The 13,368-nt window shown below is 38.9% G+C and overlaps 1 protein-coding gene across 4 annotated transcripts in view; it reads right to left on the bottom strand.

The window, feature by feature from the left end:
• Window positions 1-1,072: 1,072 nt before the first annotated feature.
• The window catches only part of LOC109915688 (COP1-interactive protein 1-like), a 343,206-nt gene continuing 330,910 nt past the window's right edge, over window positions 1,073-13,368 (bottom strand). For 3 of the 4 annotated variants that reach the window (XM_048610815.1, XM_048610818.1, XM_048610816.1), the window contains 2 exons: window positions 11,636-11,718; window positions 1,073-2,793 (listed from right to left, as the gene is read on the bottom strand). In XM_048610815.1, the coding sequence (XP_048466772.1) occupies window positions 2,722-2,793; window positions 11,636-11,718 (155 nt within the window). In that variant the 3' untranslated portion in view covers window positions 1,073-2,721. Of the gene's footprint in view, window positions 2,794-9,392; window positions 9,457-11,635; window positions 11,719-13,368 lie in introns of all 4 variants that reach the window. The other variant, XM_048610817.1, reaches the window with a different exon arrangement.

Raw genomic sequence — 13,368 nt, 5'->3', positions numbered from 1 at the left:
GCATCTGGATTCCAAGACTTCTGAGATTTTCAACCAGAGAAAAAAAGCATCTTAGAGGAGCATGCAGAGACATATGACAGTAAGCAGTGTGGGAAAAGTTAATTTTGATAACAATTTTAAATTAAGCCAGTGGGAAGCAGCTAAGGGTCACAGATTCAATAATGCTTCAGACATGGGGAAACTCTTTCAGCAGCACCCACAGAAGGTCATCGATCTGAACGGTTAACTCCTCTTCTCTCTCTATAGATGCTGCCGGACAGCCAAGTACTTCTAGCATTTTGCTCTTATTTCATTTGCAGTATTTTACTTTTGTACGAGCGTTTTTAAAAGAAGGGTCACTCTTTAAATTAGCATTTATTGTCCATCATCTTACAGTCCTTGACGGGGGGTGGTGGTTATCTGCCTTTTCGAATTCAACTGAGCAGCTTGCTATGCCATTTCAGAGGCCAGATAAGAATTAATCACATTCCTACAGTCTGGAATCACATAAAGGCTTGATGTACAGGATACAGAGCAGATTTCCTTCCATTAAGCGGGATTAGTGGACTAATGTTTTTTTTAAATTCCAGATATATCTAATATATTGAACTTAAGTTCCCCAGTTGCTGTAGCAAGATCTGAGCTGCTGTTTTTGGACCATTAGTCCAGGTTTCTGAATTACCAGTTCAGGGACAATCATTATGCTAGTGCACCCACTTACATACTTATTCAATCTGACTGTTGATCACTAAGCAGAGTGGTGGATGTAGATGTGGATACTGGAATGGGAGAAGTTATTCTGGATAGATACACAAGGATACAACTACCTTTTGTATAAATGATGGGAACGATATACCTGAAGGATCTAAACTCAGCAGTAGCATGGATTAGGTTTAAATAGGTGTAAGCAGTAATGTATGCATCCCATTTTACATTCAAACTCGGATCTAACAGATGAAAAAACCAGTGCAGAGTTCTAACACGACACCAAATTTTGCTGAATCAATAATTCAATCCTTATAACTTCCATTCAGTGCTGTGTTCAGTATTCTAGGCTTTTTAAAAGCAGATGAATGCTCACAAACAACATTCAGACGTGGTGCAAAAATATTTTATTGCTAACATATGCAAAGTTTGGTGGTGTGGTATTTACAATCACAGACAGCAGTTTTTATTATTGGGAAGTGGAGCAAATTCAGCACATTTAAATAAATACAGGGGTCTGCCAACGGCAGAAGTTACGAAGTTACTCAACATCTCCTCACTCTCTCACACACAGCAAGATGACACCCCTTCTGCACATACTGGGCAAAAAAAATAAGTACCAACTTTTTCAGATCCTACAGTTTTTATTTTGAGAAACAGAATCCTTTTGGTGGGCTAGTGAGAGAAACTGGAATATGAAACTATCAAAATGACACAAACACACTCCTTCACATCACTCCAGCTCATCATTTTCAAAGTAGTGTAAGCACATTTACTCAAACAACATGTCATTAGTACCGAGTAAATCAGCTATTGTTACTTGCATTTATCTGCACTGGATTCTTCTTAGGAGCATCGACTACTGTTAAAAGGTGAACTTGAAGAGATCCCTTTATTTTGTTCAAGTTTTTCCTACAAGATTACATTTGTAACTGCACAAATGGTCAAATTGCAATCTTATTTCACTTGCCTTCTGTCGTCTGGTGATCACTCAAGTTTTCAATGCCATTAGTTCACGTCAATATTATAAAAAGTCACTTGATTACTACATAGAATACAATAAAAGTCTTGGTGTACTTGTTATGCACAGGAACAAACAGTGCCAGAAGAATAAGGAATAGCAAGTGCTCACCAAAAGATAGATCAATTAGGCTTCTGGTTTAAAGTCTGAATATAGATTAGTGTCAAAGAAAGATTAACAGTACATGTTGTTTGCTTATACTTCTGTCATATGCTGGCAGTTCCTTTACAATTTTCAGTCCAGAGTCACTGTAATGTGGGATAGGTGTTCCTCACCAGTGGCTGTAGAAATGGCATGAGCAATAGTATCAAAATGAATAAAGGTCCAAAATCACAACCAACCTTACCTAAAAAGTTTTAAAAGTTTTAAAGTTTAATTCCAGCCCTAGTTAATGGGCTTACAAAAAAAAACGCAAAACAATTATTATGGAAGGTTGTGATAATTTTAATAAGATTTGTTTGGTGTGGGAGGGGATGGAGAAAAGAGTATTTTGCAGACTGGTAAAATGGGACACTCTAACTTGTACCTTCTGCTCCAAGAATTCAACATCCAGATCAAACTTCAACTTTCAGTCCAATAAACAAAATTGAAAATACATAAGCATCCCTTCTCTTGTGGTTATATACAAGTAGTGTCTTTCATACTTTTTTCTCTAAAAAGGATTTCCCATTTTGTTTACACAGTAGCTTATACAGCAGTGTATATAAATCAGCTTTACAGACTGTGTGAGGGACAACAAGAACCCCAAACATTGAAACAAAGAAGCCAATCCCTATGTAGTATTTACAGTTAGAGATCGTAATAAGAGTAATCTGCAGTGCATGGAGCTTAAAGTAAATGCTAGAATTTTATAATAATAATCTAAGGGAAATTAGGTGTGTGGGTGATGTGTTTGCTTTATTAAAATACAGCTTCTTTATCACAGCTGCAGCAAACCCAAAGCTCACAAAGGGTCATCTTTGAGCTGCAATTTTCTGCAGGGACAAGGTGCTGGTCTTGAACATGCAAAGGAGCTCTTAAAATTCTTTTGTCTCCTTATTTTCAAATAGATGAAACCTCTGTTGAACAGTAAGTCCTTCTTTGAGACTCTGAAAGGAAGCCAGGAAAAACCACAATCAGTGCAGCACACAAAGACATAAAACTGAAATAATCAAGGTTTCTACACTCTTACCAGCGTTCAATTACAACTTGCCTAGCAACAGGACAGGGAGTAGACAAAAATCATAAGTTTAACATTTAATAAGTAACATTCTAAAAAAAAAAATCAATTCTACTGTACCTGTTCTCACTGATGCTTTCAGATTCTAACTGTAGCACATGACTTTAAAAGCCAGCTCTTAAATGCTCTCAACTCCCATTGTTTTTAAATTATAGTCTGGATCAATTCAAAGATGTGAAGTATTTGCATCTTTAGTATCAAGGTAAAATGGTTGGCCCTTATATACATTTTAACAGGAAACATATTAGACTTGTAATATTCTTGTAATTTTGAGAAAGGGCTGATGAGGTTCCAAAAGTCAATTGGCCTGATTTATAAAGCAGAGGCTGATAAGGTAACTAACAACTGGTAACACACAGAGGTTGGAATTCACAAGTAACAAATAGCTATTTGACATACAGAAACCATCAAATACTGTAGAAAAACAACAGTTTAATTGATGCACATTTTCACAAAAAATGTTGCATTGCATCTAATTCATATTGCACAGAAAATGTAGCAAGATTATTTTGTGCATTAAATGATAAACTGAACATTCAGTAAACAGTCAACAATACCATACATGCGTATATACAGGCACAGGAAGGACAAAGACAATGAAAGCTGCAATTAAAATAGGCACCACACAACTGCAACAAAATAAGCAACAAGGTTTTGGTTGGTAATGTCCCATTTTGCGTTCAACTCAAGGTCCTGTTACTAAACTGTTTCATCTGAGATCCAGGATGGTATGAGCAGGAATTTCTTCCAATTATAATGATTTAAGTCTTCCCAATATTTTTGGTCCCACTTCATTCTTTAGCTAATAACTCCAGTCCTTCCAAGGCAACAGGCTGACACTCAGCCAGCCTGGTCATAACATTATTGTTATATATGACCCCGAGTTGGGCTGCTGGTCTCCTTTCCAGATTATCACTAAAACCTCTAATTTCCATCTTTGGAAAAATTGCTAATTTACCCTCGAGCTCAGTGAATCTACTCCCGAAACTCTTGTTCCTGCCTTCATTAACTTCAAAGTCAACTTTTCCAATGCACCCCTGATTAGTGTCTGACATTCTACCCTATATTAACCTAATGTCTGCTGTCTATCTAATCTCACAGCAACTCCTGTCCACCTATCACCCTCTATGCTTGCTGATCTACACCGGCTCCCATTAAAGGAATATCTTGACTTTGAAACATTAATCCATTTTTCCCCAAATCCCTCCAAGGCCTCGGTGCTTCCTACCTCAGGTAGCTCCTCCAGCTTCACAACTTTCCAACGTATCAGCACTTAACCAATCCTGGTCTCCTTAATATTGTAATTTAATTCCCCACCGTTGGTGGCCATGCCTTCTGTTATTGAGGTTCCAAGAGCTGGTATTTCTTTCCTAAACTTCTATACCACTAATTTGCTCTCATCCTTCAAGAAACTCCTTAAAACCAACATTACAGGCCAAATCTGTGGTCATCTAACCTAACAGCCAACAGAGGAGATGCCTCATTTTTAGAATAGTAGCTATCATATTTGGATAAATTTTCTAAACGTCTTAAGTCTTAAGCAAGCAAGCAGGTGACTGGATGGGGTGGGGTGGGGTGGGGTGGGGAGCGGAGCGCAGGTATTTGAGTAAAGAGGGCTGTTGGGCCTGGTTGGGGTAATTGAGTCTTTTGGGATAAACTAGACTACATAAGATATGGTCCCGAGGGAAGGGTAATCAGATCAGGAATAATATGCTTGGCTTGCAGTTGGTAGTCGTGAGGGTTAAGTTATGGTGCACAGTTCAGTTATGGTAGTTAATCTCTCATTTAGACCAGTGACTAAACAGTGCAACATTTTCAGGGCAAATATCTAGGTGAGTGCTATCCACCCAGCTAACCTCTCCAATCCTGATCTCAGGTTTGGAGACTTTAGTGGAGAGTTCAGCTCATTGGAAGATTAAACTTCCCAGGCAATTAGAGCACGGCTCTGTAGGATCTTGACAGGCAACGCAGCCTCAGATCCAGATTTCACTCCATAGAAGTTTCCAAGATTCAGACAGACAGTCACCTTGTGTAGTTTGGTATCACAATTAATTTACAATGCAATGAAGCACCTAAGGATGTTTTGTTATCTTAGTTAAATTCTTTTTCTACTCTGTAGGACTCTATTCGGTCAATAACGTGCACGGTCAGTGTGAAGAAGTCTTCAGTTGAATGAGACAAAGGCAAAATGAATGAATTTGGTTCAAGTGGGACTTGAGGGGGTGGGGGGGCAAAAGGGATATAGGTGCTATAATAAAGGTTTGCTGCAAGGGAGAAATGCTCCTGAACAACTTAGGAGGTTTATAAAATCATGGAAGGCAGAGATAAGGTGAATAGCAAAGAGCTTTTCTCTAGGCTGGGGGAGTTCAAAAACTAGAGGGCATATTTTTACGATGAGAGGCGAAAGATTTAAAAGCGATCTGAGAGACAACATTTTTGCACAGAGGGTGGTTTGTATGTCGAATGAACGGTCAGATGAAGTAGTAGATGCAGGTACATTTAAAAGACATTTAGACAGGTACGTGAATAGGAAAAGTTTAGAGGGAAATAGGCCAAATGCAGGTAAGTTTAGTTTGGGAAACTTGGTCAACATGGATGAGTTGGATTGAAGGATCTGCTTCTGTGCTGTCGGACTCTAAGAGGTGAGGAGGAAAGGACTAAAAGGCGTGGATAGGCAGGACTGCCTGCAGCAAGATAAACAGGCAAGAGCTACATCACAAACTACACAGTGACATTCTTGCGGGGAAAGAAAGTGAGTAGGATTGGTGACTATTTCTGAAAGAGTAGTCTTTAGATCTCCAGTGCTTTTCTTCTCTTTCCCTTAAGAAATACTTGGTTAAGTAGGAGATTCATATTGATGACTTTTAAAAATAAAAATTATTACAGTAGAGTGTAAAGAAAGGACTCTGAACCAATTAACTTATAAATTAAATCAGTACGTAGCAATGGTAGGACAAGCTACGTGTTGCTGCTGCAGCATGTAGAAACTGCTGGACACCAAGGTGATCCAGAGTGAACACACTTCATGTTAAAGTGTTTGCAGCTCGAGGAACTTCAAATTGGAGTTGAAGAGCTAGAGTCTGAGCTGCAGACACTGCATCATATCAGGAAATGTGACCTGGACATTTTGCTTCAGAGGTAGTTACACCACTCAGACCAGGTAACTCACATTTGTCTGTAATTAGGGATTGGAGGGTGTTACTGCAGTTGGGGCTGGTGTGGGACCCCAGTGGGTTTCATTTGAGGAGCTTTGTCACCTGCATTCGTCCAAATGTTACAAGGTTCTTGCAAGCTGTATGGATGAGAGTGGGAATTGTAGGAAGGTTGAGAGAACTAACCATGTGGTACAGGGAGTCATTCAAGTTGAGGGGAAGGAAATAGGAATGTAATGGTGGTTGGGGTCAGTATAATTAAGGGATAGATACTGCTCTTTGCAGCTGAGAGCTGGAAGGTTACATCGACTGCCCAGTGCCTCAGTTTAGGGCATCTTCTCAATGTTGGAGATTAACTCGGGTGTGAGAGGGGAAGGATCTGTTGCTGTACTTTTTGGTACCAATGACATTGATAAGATTAGAAAAGTTAATTCTGCTGAAAGAATTTGAACAGTTAGGAGCTAAATTATAAAGTAGAACCCTCAAAGTAACAAATCTCTGGGCTCCTACCCAAATTACTTGCAAACTGGCATAGGATAAATAAAGTCAATGAGTTAAAGGCATGGCTGAAAAGTTCATGTAGGTGGAATGGGTTTCTGTTCATGGGACATTGGCACCAGTACTGGAGTAGAAGGGAGTGGCTCTGTAGGAGGAAAGGATGGTGGTGTAGCTTTGGTACTGGCTGGAATAAGTCTGATGGTAAAAGATGATCTCTGATCAGAAGATGTAGAATCCATAGGGTGCAGGTAAGAAATAACTAGGGGAAGACGACACTGGTGGGAATAGTCTATAGGCCTGGCTTCCTAATAGTAGCTATAAAGGGAGAACAGACAATTGATCAGGAGACAATGAAAATATGTGAAAAAAGCAGTACATTAATCATGGGTGACTTTAATCTTCATGTACACTGGTAAAATCAGATTGGTAGAGGTGGTCACAAAGAAGAATTCAGAGTGCATTCAGGACAGTTTCCTAGAAAACTACGTTGTAGATCCAACCAGGGAGCAGGCTATTTTGAATCTGGTGATGTGTAATGAGGCAGGTTCAATAAATGACTTCAGAGGAAAAGATCCCCTAGAAAGTCGTGACTATAACATGGTAGAATATAGCATTCAATTTAAAAGGGAGAAACTTGGGTCGGACACAACTGTGTTAAACTTAAATAGGGACAATTACATAGGAACTAGATAGAGTGGGGTGAGAAATCACAGCAGCTGGAGTGGACTGGGAAAAGAGTTTAGCAGCAAAGATGGTTGAGGAACAATGGTAGATGTTTAAAAAAAAATGTTCATGGCTCATAGCGAAGATGGGAAAGAAGGATTAATCATAATTAACCAGAGAAGTTAAGGGTAGCATCAGCTGGAAGGAAAAAGAATATATAATGTGGCAAAGATTACTGGTAAGCCTACTTCTGATTCTATGCCTTATGAACACATTATTCCAGCTAAAAGGATTCACTTTCAAATCACCCGGTTGAACAGAAACTAGTTGAACTTCCAGATCTGTAAAATGATGGCTGAGAAGAAAGTTAAGTATTAATCAATTTAAGAAAAACACTGATGGTGAAGTGTACTCATTTAAGATAGATTAGTAAAGAAGATAAATATTTCCCAACATTACTCACAATGGCAACAGCAAAACAGTTTTGTCGCAGTGATCAATAGGGGATCTGATGCAAGATAAAGTTTTGCCAATGACCCAATTAAATCTCAATTCTGAAACCTGAACCTTCTCCCAAAGTATCAGAATGGCATTTCAACTTCTGGCATTAACGACCCTTGGTCAATATCAGGTGAGATTGCCTCTTTATGACCAATTGGATTCAATAAATTCGTACTCAGATTCAGATTGCTCAAACTGTAATGAGGGGATGAGATATAATCAGAGTAGAATTCAACCCACAAATTTTCAGGATAACCTTGTACTTCATAGCATTACCAGTCTGCCAGCTGATTTGATTAGGTTGTTTAAGCATAACATCACAAATAATATTTATAAAGCTCAGGTATGGTAAAAAAAAAATAGCTGACAACTCCACCATATTTAGGTGGAAGCAGACTATGCGAATTTTGAAAAATCTAGACTATCAATATGTAAAATAGCTACGCAGCAATCAAAACATTACTTAAGCTGCAGTTTTGTGGTAAATGCCAATGAATTATACAACATGAATGCAAATAAAAGCAGAACAGTGGATGCTGGAAATCTGAAACAAACTGAAAACGCTGGAGAATCTCAGCACGTCTGGCAGCACCTGTAGAGAGAGAAACAGAGTTAATGTTTAGAGGCCAATATAACTCTCATTCAGAATTAGTGTCATATTGGACTTAAAACGTTAATTCCGTTTCTCTCTCCACAGATGCTATCAGACCTACTACGTTTCTCCAGCATTTGTTGTTTGTAATGTGAATGGAAATCCTCCATTTGATAAACTAGCTGATACTCAGCAAAGTGGAACATGCACTTTGTGTCCCTGGTTGATAGAATAAGAGAATTAATTTTGTAGCACAGCATTGGACAAGCATGCACAAACCAAACAATAACATTAATATTCATACACCTACAGTGTGAAACAACTGTGCCACAGCATTGTACTTATTTGCCAAACTAATTGGAAAGAGACAACATACAAAGTCAACATAAAAGGAACAAAGACCAGGCGAACATACTAAATTTCCAATGCTGTTGTTAGGTCACAATGGCCAAAAGTCTTGTATTGACCTATCTTCGGAACAATGGAACAAGAGTCGGCCATTCAGCACCTCAAGCTTGTTTTGCCATTCAATCATCAAGTCATGACTGATCTGTATCCTAACTCTATTCCTGGATCAATGGTCTTCAAAATATTTACTCCAAACATTTATTGATCATGGATTTAAAAATTATCAATTGACCTGGCATCTACTACTTGTTTTGGGAGAGAGATTCATAGAGTAGAAACTTATTTGAAAAAACCTTGCAATAAAGAAATCAGAAAAGACACTTCTACTTAAAGATTCCCACAATTATTTTTCCACGAGGTGATCCACTGCACAAGCTGCAGCACTCTTCGTTTTGGATCATGTCATTTATTAAGGCAGATTGGTGCGGTTGTTGTGCAAAAATTAAGCAGGCTTTACATGAATTTTGAATGTATGGCTTATCTTACTCTTTGAAAATATGCATGCAGAAACAACAATAACAGATTTAATTCCATAAAGGCCAGAGCAGAGTCCAGGACACAAACCCAGACAGATACCAGTGCATGTCCATACAGAAAAAAGCCCAAATCCCAAAGTGACATGCCTTCACTCAGTGACAATAACCAATGGTTTACCTAAAGGGAAGGTGTCAATCATCAAGCAGCTCTAGCTGTCCCATGCCAGCGCTTTACTCACAGACTAAAGGATGAAGAAGAGGAGCAAAATGAAATAAGGTTAGAAAGCAAAGCATCACTATTAACCTATGAACCACAGACTAATATTTCTGGTTGAATACTACTCAGTATTAAGTAGTTTATCTCAAGAGGAAATCTGTGAAAAGTAATTGACACAGACTAGTGTGTTGTGTGGTGCTTCCATGCAAGCTGATCTGAGTGACTTTATTCATTTTCTTCACAAGCAAAGTAGTTACATTTTTAAAAGCAAAAATCACAAAGTCAAATCAATTGTTCCCTTGCACTCTCTTCAGTGATTTTACATCTCAGATGTGGCCAGAGTTGAATCATTGATAACTTCAATGTACAGATCTCAGAATGGGGAAATATCAATATTTTTGACTTTGCTCAACGTCTTTAGAAGACATACCATACATATAAAATTTTAATCTTTAATGATTTCCTATTGTAATTTTCTCTTTGGAAGAAAATCTGCCAGCAACCTCTCGAAATGTGGACAAGCTGCTTTCCTATTTTCCAAATGCAATTCCATCATTGGATATTGTTAATTTAATCCTAACATAACTCCGCTTAAATTTTCCTTTCACTTCTCAGATGCTGCCATGTAACATCAGATATTCCCTACATGGGGGAGTGTGTTCTTTGCAGTATTTAGAAAGAGCCATTTTCAGAAACATGCATGTCACTTTTTAAATTTTACTTCTAAAGTTATAAAGGTATGAGAGGGTGACCAGCCCATCTTACCCGGAAGGCCGATACCATATTGGGGTGGGGCAGGGAGTCAGCACCTTCAGTTTGTAAGATGGAAGGAGGAGAAAGTTGTCAAAAAGGACTTGCACTTTTACATCAAAAAAGGCACTGCTTGTAATACAGGAAGTTGGTGAGATTTTTATTTTCACATCAGCAGGCCTTATCAGATGAGGTTCCTTTACATTTGGTGCATTATTAAAAATTATATGAAACTAACATGAATTTTAAGTAGGCAAAAATTATAACTGGTCATTGCTGTAATTTGCCTGGATTTTTAAAATTGTTTTAATATGAACTCAACATTCTACCTCTAAGATCAGCTTAGCCTTGGAACAGTTTAGTATGATGTGCATTTGTTTAAAAATAAAACAAATAAATGATACGCAGCTTGACTTGGTAGCTTACCTTACGATGAAATACCTAAAAATGTGAACACAAGTAACTCAAAAACCCATAAGACAAATCTTTAATACTGGATTGCTTTATCTAAGCTATGCACCAAGTCAAGGCAAATTTTGTTTCACAACACCGGTTAAGATCGCGTACGTGCACATATGCAAGAGCTGGAAATTTTTTTTTTTTGATGGCAGAAAGGTTAACGCTCCATATTCTAAACCCTTCTATCTAAACCAGAGTCCTTTGCTGTTCTCCCAAAGCTGATGACTAAAGTTGCGGAATGCTTTCCATAGATGCCTGCAGATCTCAAAATCTTGCCCAAATGGATATTTCCATGTGAAAAGCTGATGTTCACCTATTGTCAGTAGACTAATGTACAACAGGTGTTAAGACACAGAGTCCAATCCCATTCCGCACTCAATATCTGTGACAATGCACTTTCCAGCAAATGCAGTGATGACCCCATAACTGAGAATCACAGCTAATTTTTTAAAATCATTCCCTACATAGGTATGGTAAATGGTATTTTCAACACCCTTTCATAAACTAAGCCAACAGGACAGTTACATGAATACTTCATTGCTACAGGTGGTTTCTTGTGCACTATTTGGAAATTGTTCTGACAGTGAAGTGACTATAGTCTCTGCTATATCTACACCCGGGGTATAAAACTTTGCAGAAACTATACAAAGCACCTAATTTAGTTCTGTTTCGCACATTGAGCATATTTATTATTTTAGATGAGGTAGTACACAAGGAAGGATTTAGTTTTTCAGGTCAATTTGTGAAAGATAAAACTAATAAATAAATCATTATGCTAACAGAATTTAACATGCAGGAATTTCTTCCTTTCCACGGGGAGTATACCTGCATGGTGGAGACTAAGTGCCTTAACTGGAAAAATGAAAGGGTGTCTTAATAGAACACATATCTTATTCAGGATATATACATAAGTACTTGACATTAGTGGCATTACTGCAGTTTAGCTTGAAGGAGAAAGAATGTTTGCCAGATATGTCAAACAATCAAGAGCTTACCTTTGACCTCTGTGTTCGATCTGCTCGTTTCGCTGCAGCTGCCATCTTTAGGATATCTGGATTGCTTTTTGATTTCATTATATCTGAGAAAAAGTATTACATTTTTTAAAAATTGATCTTGATCCAAAACTTAATCTTAGGGAGCAAGTTCAAAAACACTTTTATACATCGAATTGTCATTTCCAATAAGAACAGCTTACAACCAATTTTACTTTTCAGTCAAAACGATGCCAGTGATAGTCTAATTTTTAAAATGCATTCATGGAATGTGGACATCACTGGCTGGCCAGCATTTATTGCTGGTCCCTGGTTGCCCTTGAGAATGTGGCGGCGAGCTACCTTTTTGAATTGCTGCAGTCCACGTGCTATAGGCTGACCCACAATGCCCTTAGAAAGGGAATTCCAGGATTTTGACCCAGTGACAGGGAAGAAACGGCAATTTATTTCCAAGTCAAGATGGTGAGTGACTTGCAGGTGGTGGCGTTCCCATCTATCTGCTGCCTTTGTCCTTCTATAGATGGAAGTGGTCATGGTTTGAAAAGGTGCTGCTTAAGGATCTTAGGTGAATTTCTGCAGTGTATCTTGTAGATACTGCAACTGAGCATTGGTTGTAGGGGGAGTGAATGCTTGTGGACGTGGTGCCAATTTAGTGGCTACTTTGTCATTGATGTTGTCAAGCTTGACTGTTGTTGCAGTTGCACACATCCAGGCAAGTGGGGAGTATTCCATCACACTCCTGACTTGGACTTTCAGATAGTGGAAAGGCTTTGGGAAGTCAGAAAATGAGTTAATCACTGGGGTATTCCTAGCCTCCGACCTGCTCTAGCAGCCATTGTGTTTATGTGGTGAGTCTAGTTGAGTTTTGGATCAATGGTAATCCCCAGGATGTGGATAGTGGAGGATTGAATATCAAGGGGCAGTGGTTAGATTGTCTCTTATTGGTGATGGTCATTGCCTAGCAGATGTTACTTGCCACTTACCGGCCAAAGCCTGAATATTGTCCAGATCTTGTTGCATTTGAAGATGGACTGCTTCAGTATCTGAAGAGTCGTGAATGGTGCTGAACATTATGCAAACATCAGCAAACATCTCCATTCTGACCTTATAGGGAAGGGAAGACTATTGATGAAGCAGCTGAAGATGGCTGGGCCTAAGACACTACCCTGACGAACTCCTGCAGAGATGTCCTGGAGTGGAGATAACTAACTCCAATAGCCACAACCATTTTTCTATTTGCCACGTATGACTCTAACCACTGGAGAGTTTGCCCTGATACTCACTGATTCCTGTTTTGCTAGGCATCCTTGAAGACACTCTCAGTTGAATGCAGCCTAAATGTGAAAGGCTGTCACAGTCCCCTCACCTCTGGAATTCAGTACTTTTGTCCATGTTTGACGCAAGGCTGTAATGAGGTCAGGAGCGAGTGGTCCTGGCTGAACCCAAACTGGTGTTAGTGAGTAGTTTCTGCTTGATAGCAATGTTGGTGACACCCTCCATCACTTTACTAATGATCAACAGTCGACTAATGGGGCAGTAAATGGCCAGGTTGGATTTGTCCTACTTTTCACATTAAGGACAAATCTGGGCAGAAATCATACTGTAACAAAGTCACAGAAGTGTTTGGCTGCCTTCTGCATCATTTCAGCCCAACATGCCTGCACCAGCTTGTGAGCATCATTACCTAGCCTCCTACTCCTACTCCTACTCCTACTCCTACTCCTACTCCTACTCCT

Source organism: Rhincodon typus, chromosome 23 (assembly GCF_021869965.1).
Source record: "Rhincodon typus isolate 14 chromosome 23, sRhiTyp1.1, whole genome shotgun sequence".
Taxonomy (NCBI): domain Eukaryota; kingdom Metazoa; phylum Chordata; class Chondrichthyes; order Orectolobiformes; family Rhincodontidae; genus Rhincodon; species Rhincodon typus.
This window is presented reverse-complemented; position numbering and strand designations above follow the sequence as displayed.